Genomic DNA, 16,527 nt, shown 5'->3' on the forward strand with positions numbered 1-16,527 from the left:
AGAGTCCTGAGTTTGTTCAGCCTTTAGAAAAGACAAGGGTATGTCTGTCTAGAGAAATAACAAAAATGGGCAATGCCAAGACACAAGTGTTTGTTCATGAAAAGTTGAGAGGCTACACCAATAGTTAATTGATGGAAGCATAGCGTGTGCCCAGAGCCAGTGACAACAGAGAATAGCTCCGTGGGTTGCAGCATAGTGCCAATAACACTAAGGCTGTGGGTTAGATCCTTGTAGGGGCCATTCACTTAAGAGCTGGACTTGATGGTCCTTGTGGGTCCCTTCCAACTCAGAACATTCTGTGAAATCTGTGAAACTGCTTACTTGTGGAAACTGCTTTAGCTGTCAAAGGCTAGAGTTTATCCAGCTGCTAGCATAGCGTTCCTTCAGAGATGGCGGGAGACATAGGTGGCTTACATGCTAAGCAGAATCCTTACAACACATGCATTAAAGTTAAAAGCCTGTGAGAAGTTGTTCTAATCTACAACCACCTTTATGTCAATCTCTTTGCTTTAACCTGTTCACTGCAGTAGACACTATGGTGATGGAAATACATAAAACCAATATACACATATTGTAGGTCAGGAGAAATTCACCTCAGTCTTACTCTGCAACACTGGCTTGAGGATAACATGCCAGATTTACCATTGTGGTAAATCAAATCATAACTTGGACTATTATGACGGAATATGGAAAACAATTAGTAATACCTTTGTCCATGTCAGGAAGTTAGTTGAGACAGCCTCTCCCATTTCTGAAAAAAAAAAGCAGATGGTAGTACAGATGATTTGTTTCTTTGGCACAAGCAATGCATTCATTGCCACATTAATAAAACTAGAATTCCATCTACGCTTGGACTGAAAAGGAAGTTACATTGGGGTGTCATCACAGAACTATGTAAACACAACCTAATATTCTAATTGGCTTCAGTCCATGACAGTTTGATTAACTGTTGCCACTGTCTGAATTTATGGACAGCACTCATGATAGAAAATGAAGCAGGTTTGATGGGAAATAGGCACATGACTTGCATTTTCCTGTGGGGTAAAATTTGTAGAAAGCAGTAAATGACCTCCAATGGCAGCCAGAGCAGCTGAGTGGGCTTATATTGACTAAATGAACTATTTTATTTTTTTTCCAACTATGCAGTACTAAGTTATTCTCTCTTTTCTGTAACTAAGGTACATGGTGAAATGCAGATGTAGCATAACATCACCCAAGCAGATAGAACGACCTTTGGGTGCTATTCAGATAGTTATTATTACACTTTGCTTCCTTTTGGCTGGTACAGCTTTGCTTGTGCTTATTGTCTCTTAGGGTATTTCCATGTTTCAACTTCCCTTTCAGTTGGGCCATGGCAGAGAAAATGGGAGGTGAGTCTGATAACATCTGCATGAAGGCAGATGTAGATCTGTAGAGCTAAATTCCCCATCCTCTTCCCTTCTCTTGCCTTTGGTCTTTCTACTTATTGCACTGAAGCTGCTGTAGCACACCATGTATTGTATAACTAAGATTGCTTCAAGTGTAAGTTAGAGCTACTAAGATAAGTAAAGTTTTGGCGCTAAGTTTTTTTAAAACACTCTAGTTTAGCGTTTATATGTGTATACCTACAGTGGAATAAAAAAAACCAAAACAACACACTGAATGGTAATATAAGCAGGTTTCACCAGAATGCAGTTTTGCATTTTATCACACCCATGCCTTTCAAGACTGCTGCACTGACTGGAGCCCCTTGTTAGCCAGTGGCACGTATGAAGTACAGTATTTACACTTAAATATCAACAATTACAGATTTCAGAGATGTAAACTAAAGTAGTATCTCATGTTTACAGTTAGCCAATTAATAGTGTGTCACTGCTCCCACTTCTCTCCTGATGTTCTGTCGTTGGTATGGACAGCATTTTCCCTGTCTGCTTCATCACTGAAATGCTAATGAGATCTCATTAGTTTTTCTGTCATTTACCATCAAAGCCTACAGTGGGATGATCTTTTATATATTTGGGGTAATATTAGTGTACACATAATAGAACCAGTCATTTTTATAGGCTTTCACTGCAATGTTCAACCTGTATATAGCATTAATTTTCCAAACAGGTTTCCTTGCTTTTACTATGATCTTCATTTTAGCAGAATAACTCAGAGGTAGTATAACCTATAACCAATCAGTATCATTGAAACTTTATTACTTTATGAAATATTTTCTTCAATATTTATGCAATGATAATAAAAGCAATACAGAAAATGTTAAAAGAATGCAGCTTTTATTTTTTTTCTGTGTATAGTTCTGAAAATACTCATTCTAAAAAGTTATGCAGGATGTTTATTTTCTTGATTAAAACAGTGTAAGAAAAAGGGTATTTCATTTTGATTTATTTGGAGAGTTGGGTTGGTTTTCTTCAAACAAGGAACTCTGACTATTGATGTTTATTTCAGTATTGTCTGAATTAGCATAAATCTTCTCTTCTGCCATGAAAATAAAAACAGAATGTCAATCCTGCTGATGTATGATGCATGAAAAACAGCCATGCTCCTTAACCAGAGAAACAGATGAGGGGCCAAATCCTTGTGAAATGGTCAAACAACCTCGATACAGAAAGGGTCCCGATGTCTGTTTTGATGAAGCCAAACAGGTAAAATTGAACTTGTTAGACTTTAGGACTGTCTTTAAAGGCCATTGTAGAGCTGTTTTAGAAGAGTAGTGAAAACTGTGTTTAAGCATACCTTGGTGCCTGGTAACCTATATATCACTAAACATACTGTTCACTCTAGACCATAGTCACTCTATTTCAAATATCCCATTATTAACATAAAATTAACAGCTGCTTTCTTATCTGGCTTTCCTATAATCATTGTGCTTTCACACATAATTCTCACTGAAAAAACAAAACATCAGTGAGCATAACACTTGGTCTCTATGTGGTGCTGTGAAGTTCAGTTCTTCAGTGGATTTCACAAATACACAATAATCCTAGCTTAAAAGTAGTATTTTTATAATAATGTTTCCAAATATTATTTAAGGTGTTGTTAAATGATTAAGAATGTTATATGTGGTTTAGGATTTGTTTGTAATTCTGCAAATTGTATTACTCTTAGGTCATATTCTTAACAGGTATATCAGTACATTGCTTTACTAAAATCACTAAAATTGTTCTGTTTAGTACTTCCTGTATTGCATTAAAGTTTTGAAGGCAAAAAATTATAACTGTGCCACATATCTAAATTATTTTGAATATGCTTTTCTCCTTACCTTTCAAAATACTGTATGAAAGAGACTATGATAAATTTAAATTGTTCAGAATAAATTTCAAGACAGAAAGTGCTGCACATGAAAGTGCCAGGCATTAGATACAATAAATATTTTTAAAATTCATTTTTAGTTCCTCATGCAATTTCTGCAAAGGAAAGATTGTCCCGAAGTAATGCAGTTAGTTGGCTATAACTTCTGTATACCAAGTCATGTTTCAGTGTACTCTGCTTTTCCTGTAAGGAGGCACAATTACTGAGATGTCAGTAGTATTAAAAAAAAAAGTTGGCATTCAATACATTTGTTTCTAGTAACCAAATTTTATTTTAAAAAGGAAGTCTTCTTACTGGCCAGTAAAGATTAAATAAAGTTGAAAAACCATCCAAAAGCTATTTGGCCATTGTGAATATTCCAAATGCTCCTAATATGATTGTGTGTGAAAGTACAACTCTTGCTCACTAGCTTGATGTGCTGATCAGTGTGTAAGTCATGTGTTTTGTAACAGTGGATTGTTTTGGTTAAGTTTATTTGCAAAATTTGCTGTGAATCTCTTGCTCTTGGGTGGATGCTTTCACATTAACTCTGCTAACTGCCAGCAATCTGCATGATATCTCATCTTGTATGTTTTTTTTTCTGTGTTTTCTTTCCTTTCCTCTACTTGCTACTTTGCCCGTTATTAATAGGATCAGCCTATATGCACAACGAGTCGTGCCTCTGCCATGACGTCCGCTCCTATCTTCATTTTTCTGCAAGTTTTCATGTGGTGTGGATGGTCAGTTACTTTCTCTAATTTTTTGTTTTGTCCTTGGCTTAAAAAATTAGCAGACTTTTTTACTTACTGAACATACAAAAGAAAACAGAATGAAGCAAGTCCCAAAAGCAACAATCTGGAGCAAATTACTATTGCAATATTAAGGGAAATTAAATATGAAAAAACCCTGTCTGGAGCCTGATAAATCACAATTACTGAACACAAGGGCCTCTCCCATAGCACATACAAAGACGAGGGAACCTGTTGGGTTTGTATGGTTGGCTCTTTGAGGTTGTACATGCATCAGCTAAGTACGTGTCATTCCCTTCTAAGCATTTTTGGCTTGTCCTTGTTGAAATGAACAGAAGAAAAGTTTCTACACAAAGATACAAAGTAAATAGAAGAGACTGCAATACCTGTGAAAATAAAGCTTTACTTAGGGATAGCAAGGATGAGTGCTCTAAGTGCTGCTACTGAGAAGAGTAAGGAGTTTTCACTGCGTTCAAATGAACACAACAGTTAATGATGGAAGATAATATTGTGCATCAATCTATTTAACTACGTGGGTAAGGCCTGTATGTTGACCTAGTGCAGACTCTGGAGTTCACAGCAAAAGCCTTGGCAATTAGACTGTGTTGAATTTAATGGTGTGGGACTGTGTCACTAGCTACTGTGATAGCAACATGTCTGCAAGAGAACTGCTGAGATAAAGAGCATAAAATTCGTGACTGGAGGGGGCTCTGATTAACATTATTGCTCTGAAAACCACTAGAGGGAGATACTCACATGCCTATCAAAGTAAAGCCAACTGAGAGGCAGAACTGGAAGCCTAGAGGGCATTTTTCAGAGTTAGTGTAGTAAAATACTGAAAATTGTAGCAATTTAGAAAACCCATTTTCTCAATGATGTATGTTCTCTTTGAACTTAGGGGAAGGTTCAATTATTATCACTTGAACAACAGTGAAAAAAAATCTTAAAGTTCTGTTTAACAACTGTATTTGAGTAATTTTGAAGTTTCCTATTCTGCATTTAAATGATCTAATTCTAACAAACTTAAGAACTTGCACAGCCATGGTGGAAGGTTGTAAGAAAGGGTAAAAGTCCCTTCCCTTAAGCCAGTGGTATTTCACTTTAAAGTCTAGATTAATATCTCATCTTCTTACTCATGCAATTTGCTCCACAAGTAACCTTCTTTTAATTAAAAAGCTACTGTCCAATGTACGTAAAACAGCAAAGACTCACCTTGAGCTGAATTCTTTATGCCCAAAATGGGCTTTCTGCTTAAGATGGGAAACCCACGGAATATAATTTTAGCTGATAGACTTTTGGCAGCAGAAAGTTATAGAGGTAATTTTGTTCATCCATCTTGTTTTTAATAACTTTGTGATTTTGGAAATGGGTTTTTTCTGGACATTAATCTGTGTAGTTTTATTAAAATCACTGAAGCCAACACAGATACAAACCGCTGACCAGGTTCAATAACGTGATGGGGTTTTTTTTTTTCCTTTTCATCAAGGATAACAAAATAGTCATTATCACTGCCTTGAAAGGCTTAGTATTACTTTGTACATGCACACTGGGTTTTTTTGCCATGCCTGAAAATAAAGAAAAGAACTGTGTAAGTTTTTAGCCCCTACTGTGAATGTCTTACTCCCATCAGCTTCCAGAAACGTGGGAGCTTTGAGGATTATTAGCAGCCGAGATGACTGGATATATATTGATGGAATAGCCTATGTCCCTGATCTGTGCATGGGTAGCTGTACAGCTTTGACAGCTTTGTATGGAAGTCCAGACAAAGGAGGGTAACACAAAATTTATGAAGGACCATGCATTGGAACTGGAAATGACTCTTGAGTAAAAGCAAAGGTCTTGTCCATGCAATATGAAGCATTTAAAATATATGCTTATAAAAGGTATAACTTTGAGGTGATCAACTGACATCGAAGGCCAGATCAGAAGCTCTTTGGCACATATTGTTGTTTTACCCTTTTATAAGTCATTGTAGCACAAAGGGTTCTGATGAATTATTGTGGTTTACAGGCAAAGTTTTACTACATTAAATAGTTCTAGTGCACTTCTAAAGGACTAACAAGTATATTGGCTTAACATGTATCTATGTATGTATATTTATTTTTAGTTCCATGTGTATTTTTAAAATTTTGAACTGGCACTATCTTCAAGGAAATGTTCATATATAACAATGAATATGTGGGTTTGTTACTTAACAACGAATATATGGTTTTGTAAAAGCATTCATTTCCATTCTGAAAGTGCTGAATAATTTTCACAGTGTGTGATGTAAAATAATCCTATCTAGAGTTATAATAGTAAAGTATGACATGAAGGAGATGACACTTAGATTTGACACTTCTCTACTTCAAGTATGCCAGGGAATTTGACGTGATTTATTAATGCAAGAAATTTCTTATACACTTCTGATGAAATGAAAGTGGCTAAAGATGATTCTTTCCAATTTCTTTTAAAATTCTTTCTCTCTTCAAAGAGAAATATTATACAGAATATTGTTTTGAGGACAACACAGGAAAGACATCCTGAACTGATCTATTATTCAGGATTTTTGTATGATTAGCGTAATGGGCTGGAAAATTTCAGTGAAAGTGCTTAAAAATAGTTCAGTGTCTAATTGCACTAGCAGAGGTAAAGATAATGTAAAGATAGGATAAAATAATGCTATATACCTTTGTTATAAGATACTTTAGAAGAAATCTCAAAAATAACATATACATCTAATAGTTGAGAAGTTTTCTTAAAGCTCAAGAATAGGGGAAGTGTTTTAGAAAAAGGTATTTTGAAGACCATTCAGAACTGATGTTTTTCTCAATCTGGTTTTAAATTAATGATGGAATCTCAGTCATTTCCATGAAACTGTTGATTTCTTTAATTCATGTAAATTGCTGTACAATCAGACTTTCTCCTCTTTTCTTATACTGTATTTTTTTTTTAATTTCCTCTAGTTTTCAAAACAGTAAAAGCACACAAGGAAATTACAATGTTCAATGCTAGGGAGAAAAAAATTAATTTAGGTAGGATTTACTGTACCTTCTTTGCCACTACTATTTTTGTCTTGGCTTAGGGCACAAAAGAATAACTGATTCCAGAGACAATATTTAGAAATTGTTCTTGGCAGAACTGCTGGTTTACCACTGCAAATTGGTCTACAAACCGCAGAAATTCAATGTGGCTTTGATCAATATGAGGTTAAAATCTCCCTGACCTTGAAATATATGTATAAACCTTGGATACTTTTGCGTGTTACAGTTTAATACTGTCATTCATAATAAGAAGCCTCTCCTTCATGAGCCTTTCAAGACATTCTCTATTATTGTCAATAGTGAATCCCTTAAAAACTGCTCTGTGTAGTCCTAGAGAGAGAGCAAAATTTCAATCCAATAGGAACATTGTACAACTGTTGAATGTAAGAGCAGTGACCATAAATTGCAATGTAGTTAAAATCTCAAAGAGCAAATAGAAATAGACCACAGAATGGAGGTGTTTTGTGTTTTTTTTCAAATACATATAGTGGTAGGATTAATTTATCAATGTAATTTACCCAATATTTGGTCTAATACAGAGGTGACATGTAAGATAAGTACTGTATAATTCAATATGTGGAGGCCTATCTACTCTGTATCCATACTGGATGCCATTTTCGCTGTAAAGATGTTTTCCCCTTCATGTTATGCGCAGTTTTGTTTAAGACCTTCAATTTACTTCTTATTTACTCTCCAGACATCTCCCCTCTATTGAAAATTTTTAAATCTCCTGCTTCACTTTTGACTATTGCTTCAAAGACTTCTCTAAGTAATTTCAGTGATAAGAAATCTTAAATACCAAAAGGTAACACTGAGTGCTTTTCATTGAATTCACGTGAGGGAAACCTTTACCAATAATTCTGGTTTTTAATGGTAGTCACTGTGAGGAAGATGCAACAGGATTATTTTTAGGTACTTTGAATAGAAATAAAGCTGCATGACAAGACATAATGCAGATGCAAATAGTGACAGAGCCAAACTAAATAAAGCAGAAAGTTCAATGCATCTTGAAATCTTAGCATCCTACTCCAAATCTGTGCAAAAGAGTTTACTTAAGGCTTCCTTATTGACAAGAAACCTCAGGAATTTTGAACTTGTAGGGTGCAATCAACCAGAAAAAAAAAAAAAGGAAAAAAAACCCAAAAGCAAAAATAAAAACACACAAAAATATAAACCAAAACTATACAACTAAATTATAAAGCTATCACATGACAGAGACATATCTGGAAATGGCTACTGTTGATAAAGAATGGCAGCTAACATGAGCTATTGACTTTAGGACAGAATGAGTTTTTGTTTCTTTCTAAGGAATTTGAATGCTAATTTTTGGGTCTTGTTTGGGTTTTTTTTGATTTTATTTTACACCCAAGTTTCTAAAGGAGACTCTTGGTGAATATTATAAGTCCTAATAAGGTATTGAGTATAATTTGTCTGCTTTATCTGATTTTCCATATATTTTTTCCCAACTGATTCTGATTTCTCTGACCTCCTTGCTTTGAAGAATGCACTGTGTGTAGAGGGAATACCATTAAAGTTTTCACCAATTAAAACTGACACAAAGAACTCATTGAAGTTCTTCGCTGTGCCCTATAATGCCCAGATTCCCTCTTTACACCTCTGTTATGAAGCAGTTGCCCTAATCTCATATTTGCTTCGTGCTTTTGTTTTAGTAAAAAATTTCTACTATCATTTTCAGCATATTCTGCAGGAAAGTCATAAAAAATTATTTATCAGCCCTTCTAATTTTCTTGTTTATATTTAATCTGTCATTTTTATGTACTTTGCTGTTCCTGTTGAGTAAACTTGATTTCTTAAATACTGACCTTTTCTCTATGACAGTGTACTTAAGTTCCCTACTGATTCATGCAGGGGTGTTTCTTTGGGTTTTGGGTTTGGTTATGTGTTGGGTGTTTTTTTGGTAGAGGGTGGTGGTGGTGGTGGTGTGTTTTCATTTGTTTTGGGATTGTGCTTTTAGGTATGGGTGGTGTGTGTTTGATTTTTCTAATTGTGGTGTTAATTTTACCTGGTTATCTAATGCAATATTTCTAAATATGCTTCTGGACCCTTGTAAGGAACTTGCTTTTTGAGATGATGCTTCTAGGTCTGTTTGGCTTTTTCCTTGCTTTCTGGTTTTGTTTGTTTGTTAAGGTTTCTTCTGTTTTCTTGGGTTTGAGGTTGTTTGGGGGTTGGTTTTTTTTAACTGCTTTTGGTAATTTTCAGGTGGTTACCTTTCTTTAAGTTGTTATCTCCTATTTTGGATTTGTTTGGCCTGATCTTTCACACAAAAATGCTAAATCCTATTGCATCATGGTCTACAGAGCTACTAGGGCTATAGAGAACAACTCCACTAATAATTTTGAACAGGACCCTGTGCACCCTTAAAGATTTAAAGACTGTTTGTCCCAAAAGCCATTTGTCATATCTGAAAATGCGATCTCTACATCTCTCTTTGATAAGGTTTCGATCCAATCTTTTTGTGCCTTCTCCAGTCTCATATAACATTGATATTGTCCCTTTGATCAGGTGGTCAGCAGTGCAATTCTAGTATTTCTTTATAATCAGATTCTGAAATTTCTTACCTACAGAGATTCCATCACACTTCCCTTTTCCTGTAAGATTTTTATATTGTTACATTTTGTATTATCCTTTACGTAGCACCCTTCTGCTGCATGTCCTATACTACCATTCTTATAAAGCTGGTAGCCTGACAATGTTCTGTGCTACTGATAACTGTCCTTCCACCAGGTTTCTGATATGTGTTTTATTTTGGGATGGTTCACTAATGAGTGATTGTCATTCCTCCATCTTGATTTTATGTTCCTAGCACTGGACGGTTTTGATAAAGGATGTGCCAATCAATTAAAGATGGTTTAATGACCCTTCCTTATTTATCCTGCTTGTGTTCTTTTTAGCTCCACACTGACCCACTCCCCTGCCCCCAACCTTTTCTGAGGTACATTGAGTATTCATTACATATCAGTCTGAACCAGGAGCTGTTTCCTGCTGGTTGGTTTTCCTCTGATTTTTGTTCTAAAATATTTTTTATTTCTGTGCCAGAAGTTTCCCTAATTGCTAATATACCTAAGTCCCTTACCATCTACACTGTTTTCTTGTCCTTGGAGGCTTGGAATCTCTTGGGAAATGGAAGTCGTCTTTTTATACTATGGTACAGAATACAGTGAAAACAAGAGAAAGACCAAGTATTTTTAGCCTTCAGAGCTACCCATGAATCCTGGACTCAACAGACAAAGAAATGGGGGGATGGTGGAACATTGTCCTGGTGTTTTAGGCGCTAGCCACAGTTTGTATCAGTCCTGAGAAACAAGGTGTAAGATGGTACAGGCTCCAGAACAGGTATCAAATATATTTCAACCAGAATAATGAATAAGTCCATAATGTGAAAAGTATTATGCATTATAGGCAAAGTGGAACCAAAGAACAGCAATGAATGGTAGAAAGGAATGAGGAAAAGAGGTGTGTGATTGCTGTGTGGCATAAGGAATAGCAGGGTTCACTGATGCGTGAGAGCAGTGCAGCTCAGAGTGAGCCCTCAAAGGGGAGCGTGTCTTCTCTACTGAACTGCATCAAACATGTAAGAAAACATGCTAGGAAATTTGGTTCTCCTACTTGAATAGAGCATCAGAAACAAAGAAAGGATTTTCATTCTCTTTGATCATACCTTCACCTGCAGACCATATTCATTTTAATGTGCCATCATTTGATGAAATGGACATAAACGTATTTTGGTATTTGTTTTCTAATCTTGAAAAGTTATCTGTTATTCTGTCTTTCCTCACAATAAAGTGATACTCAGAGTCTTACAACTGATGTAATTTTAAGGAATATAAATGGGGTTTTCTGGGGCCCCTGGATATATCCCATAGCATTTCTTGATTGATGGTGTAAGTATCCCACCTAGTTCATAAGTGACTGTAGTAAACCTTGAAAGTATTTGATTCTCCCATGCTAATAGTTAAAATAGTACTGCTACCCTTTGTATCAAAAATCAGACAAACTTTCAGGAATTATTTTGCTGTTGTGTCAGCAAAATAACATATATAAAAGCAAAAATGATGCCCCAATGATAGTTCAAAATGTTACAAGCTAAACTGTAGATTACTTCTTAGGAAAATTCATTGTAATTAGTGTTAAATGATTTCTTCTTTTCTTGTCAACAGGAAGATTCGGCTGACTGTGGTGGTGCCTCTGGTCTGAGTCCATCACTGTGGTCTGTGGTAGGAATTCAGCTGGTCCTGCTTTGGCTGTTATCTGGCAGCAGACACTGCCAGTTATGACCTTGCTAAACCAAAACCTGCATAACTTAATCAAGACCCGGCCAAAACGATAGCCTCAGTTTCATTTTAGAAGGGGTCAGCTATTCAGACAGCAGCAGAACAGCAGTGCTCGTGTCTGGTGATCAGTCGTTGTGAGACTCATAAAGGCGCCCGCGGTGGCTGCATGTTGGAGTGTCGGATCCTTAAACGTGTGTGAATGCTGCATCATCTATGCCATCCGAGCAGACTTCTGTATGTGCTCCATTGGGGAAATCTAAATTCTTTTCTGTTTGTTCGTTTGTTGTTGTAATCTTGATGACTTCATGTAAAAGGGCTCCCCTAACAATGGCTTACGTTTATGATTTTCATTTCTTTTAAGCTTTGGATATCTTGAAGATTTATATTCTTTTACATGAACAGTTATTTAAAAACAGAAAAAAAAAAAAAAAGGAAAAAGAAAAAAAAAACCAAAATGTTGTCCCCAGTATATGTTACTAGCACCATGATGGCTGCTTTGAACATCAGTTTTGTCCAAACTAGTTGAGTAAAATGAAAATATTGGCCAATTTTCATTAGAAGTTCAGCATGATTGAAGTGTTTCATGATGAGTGGTTTATTCTTCCGAAATGAATCATGCAGCCAGCTAAGTTTTGGTAGGTTGATAAATTGTATGTAGGAAAGAAAGAAGGGAGGGAAGAAGAAAGGAAGAAGAAAGGAAGAAAAGGAGAAAACTACTGTGTTTCAAAATACAAAGGTGCTGGAGAGTTTAACTAAAAAGTTATTTTCATCTTAAACTTGGTGTCATCTTCTGTCAGAAAAAATGTTAATTTCAACGTAACATTCACCTCCTTTTCACAATGCAGTTACACATAAAGCTAGTAGAATCATTCAAAGGCTGAAACAAAAATGCTTGTGAATAAAAAATGTCTTTGTGAAATTTGAACGTTGGTTTCCAAGGGTATTTTGCATGATGATGATGCTATGTTATTGTTTTCAGTTTGTTTTCTTTGATGGTAGAGTATAGTTCGTTGAAAAGGTAACTGAGTGATTCTTTTCTTGTGTGAGAAACTGAACATTGCAATGTGTTGCAATCAAATCATAATAAATTATATTATGAAACAGAGCTCTGAATATACTGTGCAATGAAAAAGCTGAGAAAATAGGGTAAATATAGCTATTGTAACAAAAGGATTGAGTTGGATTTTTTACGGAATAGTGATCTCACATGAAAATCTGTGTACAGATATTTTAAGTATATAAAAATGAGATTTAACACATTTATTTTTGGAAGTATATGTTCTCTAAAGTTCATATCAGGTTCCCCCTTTGTTTCCTTCATATATAACCACCCCTAATATTAAAACTTCTGCTGTTGCTATTTATTACTGGAAATAGCATATTTAACAGCAAAATGTCCTGGTTGCTGTGATTAGAAAATATATAAACAAAAGGGGAGCCTTGAATCTATATGTATGCACATTGATACTTGATTGTGAATAATAACTTTAGAAGTTGTTTTTATACAACCTCATTGGTGATACAGGTTGGTGCAGTAAATGACAATATTACAGTGTAGCATAGTGTTGATGCAAAATATGATTTGCGCTTTTTTTTTCTAAGTTTTCAAAACTAAACAGTATTGCAAGACAGCTAAACCAATGAATGTGCAACTCTGCTGGTATTGTACAGTTCTGCTAACAACTGCAATATGCAAATATTAACATGGCACAATACACTAGCTCTTTAAAAAAATTATAGAATGCAAAGCATTGGTATGTATATGCTGGCAATTGATTGATATAATTTTGATCATGCCAAAAGCTTAAAAAAATGATTGGACATGCATTAATATCCTATGAAAACTGAAGAAACTCCTCAAAGCCATGGCATGGCTTGAAAGATCAGACATCTACTGTACTTGTACTCATGGCTGGTTCATTGTTTCTCATGTACCTTGGCTCCAGCTGTGTATTTTTTCATGTTTGGGAACACAGTGAGTGAGGAAAAATAAATCCTGACCTTTTATTGAGTGATCAAATTTAGCTTTTTAAAAAAAATATCTCTAATAATGTCATGGATGACTTCAGGTCCTCCTCAGGGAAGGTGAGCTAATGTTGATAATATGGGTGAAGATAAACTTGGAGCTCTTCTTTTCAGTCGTATTGCTGTACTTCTCTTCACCCTGTCACCAGTTACCAACTGATACAAAAATTGGTTTAAGTGTTTTTAATGCCAAGACTGCATCCTGTATTTTTCCTTGACGTGGTCAATTCACATTTTATGGGAAGAACAAGTTTTGTAGGAATAGGCCAATACTTACTGCATTCATAGCTTTTACTCTAAGGTTAGTTAAAATACACATTTGTTTGCATTTTGCACTTTTTAATTCTTGAAAGATTGTTGGTATATTAAGTTCTCTATAGTTTTCATTTAGCTTCCCAAAAGAAACCCTTCATGGACAAGTTACACTATTTAACAATAGCAAGGGTTGTGCTGGCAAGGCATATTTGAAGTTACTTATTAAACTTTTATTAAAATCTGCAGGCATAAAGAGAGAAGGCACAAAGTCATACTGCCACAGAAAACGTCTGTGGGTCTTGCTCTCAACCCACTTCCCTTAAATTACTCAAATGCAAAAGGAGGGAGAAGCTCTTGCCATGCAGACACATAGCCCTCTTGGGTGATCCAAAGAGGAAAATGTCCTTTGTTCCTCTCCTCTGCCCCTCCATATGACCTGGAGAATAATGTTTCTTGTAAACACTTAGCCTTCCAGTCATAATACCAATCTAATTAAAAATTCAGGATCTGGCTCTCTGTCCTCATAAAACTTAATACTTTAAAAAATATTATTTTAAATACTTTAAAATTTTATATTAGAATATCCAAGTGATGGTCAAGATTTTTTTAAAATACACTACCCTGATATCTGCAAATTGCAAAACACAGATGGAAAATGCAATGTGAATTTTGGCTATCACAAAATGTGAACACCAGTCGATAGAAATAACTCACATAAATAAATACAAATTCTCATGCAGAAGGGTGTCCTTACCCTTACATAACGCATCATAGTTGTCTTCTCTTGTCTTCAAAAGAAGAAACTTGGTCTTGGGCTTTAAATTGAGATATTTTCAAATTACAATATATTGTAAAAAATTGTAAGCCAGATAAAAAGCTCTGTTGATACTTGCTCAAATCCTTTAAATAGCATTAAGGGAACTGTTGGGATTGGTTCGGTTTACACAGAAGTCATGCAGCATATTCTATGTCTGACAAATAACCACTATTAAAGTTGTTACAGCATGGTACTGTGCAAAACATGATTTGAGGACTTAACATGAAAGGTTTCTTTTTAGTTTTTCATTTAAACAACCAGCATTACTGCCAAAACACTGACCGTGGTCCACATTTGTAACAGGTTTTTAACATAACATAACAGGTTTGATTGACAAGATTTTTAGGTCCTGTACCTTTAAGATTTTAGTATGATCTTTTTCATGTTTCTAATGCTTGAGGCTTTACTGCTTAACTTGACAAAAACAACAGTGTTGCTGCCATTTGTAAGTTTTCCTACAATATTCCTTTTACTAACTTAAAAACTGGCCTTACTGGTTTCAAACAGGCAGTATCCCTTTTAAGTGACCTTCGCAACCCAAGTGTTACTTGCTGTGGTTGAGAGTGTTTTGGTGTCACTGAAGAGACATTAAGACCTTTTGTTCTCATTAACACATAAGCTCAGAAAACTTGCTTAGTAAGAATTCCAAAACACCACCTCAGTCCCATTGAACCTTAACATTCAGAACACTGGTTATTAAGAAATATATTAATGCCTACGAGGCACTGCAATGCACTCTGGTGTTTTTGGAATGTCGACTGAACGTGAAATCTTAATAACTCTTTCCTTAGGATAAGTTTTACCCTATCTTCATCAGACATTCAAGCCTTTAGAAAAGGTCAGATTTATTATTATTTTGTTCATACCACAATGTTAATATTGTTAATACTCATTGTACACTATTGTAAAATACTAAAACAAAGTGTCTGAAAACAATTCAAGAGTTTTGAAAAGTTAGCCTCACCCTCTTCCCAGCTACTTGCATCTGTCCTGTTTATGATTTAAAAGGAAAACATCATCTCAAAGATATATTTCACTGAGGCTAAAGGGATACTGTCTTGTTCAGATGCCATGAAATTGCGATTGTGATCTGACAAAGCTGTCTTCTCTTCTTGTGTTGTATGGAATGTCTGGATCATGCTTTCTGGGATATTTTTATTGAAATGCTCAGTGTGCGTTTCTGCAGAAAAAGGCTTGGTTGCTCTTACAAGGCAAGCAGGTCTTTCTCCCTTTTCTTGTGTTCTCCTGACACTTTTGTGGAACTTGACAAGCCTGGAAAAATAATTTTTTGTAAAAATTTGTACAATAATGATATAAAAAGTTTATAATCCTAGAACCGTTGTGTTAATTATTGTGCAAAACCAGTATATTCAGAATAAAAGTTTATCATTTAAAGTCAACGACTATTTTGATTGTTCACTCTATATAATAAAAACTTGTAAATAAGAGCCTACATTATTTACTATATAATACTTCTGAGTTTGCTATAAAATTGCACCCAAGTGTCTGGAGAGAGCGAAGACAGGGACTTAACAGAGTTTTTCTTAGGGTTCAGAAAAGGATGTGCAGCAAACCCTCATTTCTGTTTCATTGTGACTGTGAAAATTTCAAATAAAGTGGGGAAAGAAATCTAACCAATGAAAACTGAGAGTCTGTAAAACTCTAAGTAAAATCAGAATCTGCAAAGCATCTGAAGTGTCCCTGTTGTCCTGAAACAATTGCTTTAGGAAGGGTTGCCTTTTCCTAACTTGTAAACACTGACGGAGTCCAAGGGTTCATTCATATACAGAAGAAGAATAAAATCAGATGGCTCAGATGGGTCCTGCCCAAATTGTTGCCCCGCTTCTGACCAAGATTGCTGCATGGTTTATGAGCCAGTTTCTGTACTGCTGCTGTTCTTAGCTAAGCATTATATTCAAAGTGGATCTATGTACCTTAATAAACAGGCTTGGGATGCTCAGAAGGTACTTTGCTGGGTTTTCAGACTTCCTGCGGTGGCACTGCCAATCTCTGTCAGAAGAGCAGGGCAGAGGCTGCAAGTGGCAACTGCTTTAGAAGCCTGATTTTAATCCTTGGCTGCATATGTGTCACAG

At 35.6% G+C, this 16,527-nt stretch overlaps 1 protein-coding gene across 1 annotated transcript in view; it reads left to right on the forward strand.

The window, feature by feature from the left end:
* CACNA2D1 (calcium voltage-gated channel auxiliary subunit alpha2delta 1) overlaps nucleotides 1-15,834 on the forward strand; it is a 378,154-nt gene extending 362,320 nt beyond the window's left edge. The window contains 2 exon segments of the mRNA XM_032687395.1: nucleotides 2,545-2,627; nucleotides 11,224-15,834. Of these exon segments, the coding sequence (XP_032543286.1) occupies nucleotides 2,545-2,627; nucleotides 11,224-11,340 (200 nt within the window). The 3' untranslated portion in view covers nucleotides 11,341-15,834.
* Nucleotides 15,835-16,527: the final 693 nt, after the last annotated feature.

Source organism: Chiroxiphia lanceolata, chromosome 5 (genome assembly GCF_009829145.1).
Source record: "Chiroxiphia lanceolata isolate bChiLan1 chromosome 5, bChiLan1.pri, whole genome shotgun sequence".
Lineage (NCBI taxonomy): Eukaryota > Metazoa > Chordata > Aves > Passeriformes > Pipridae > Chiroxiphia > Chiroxiphia lanceolata.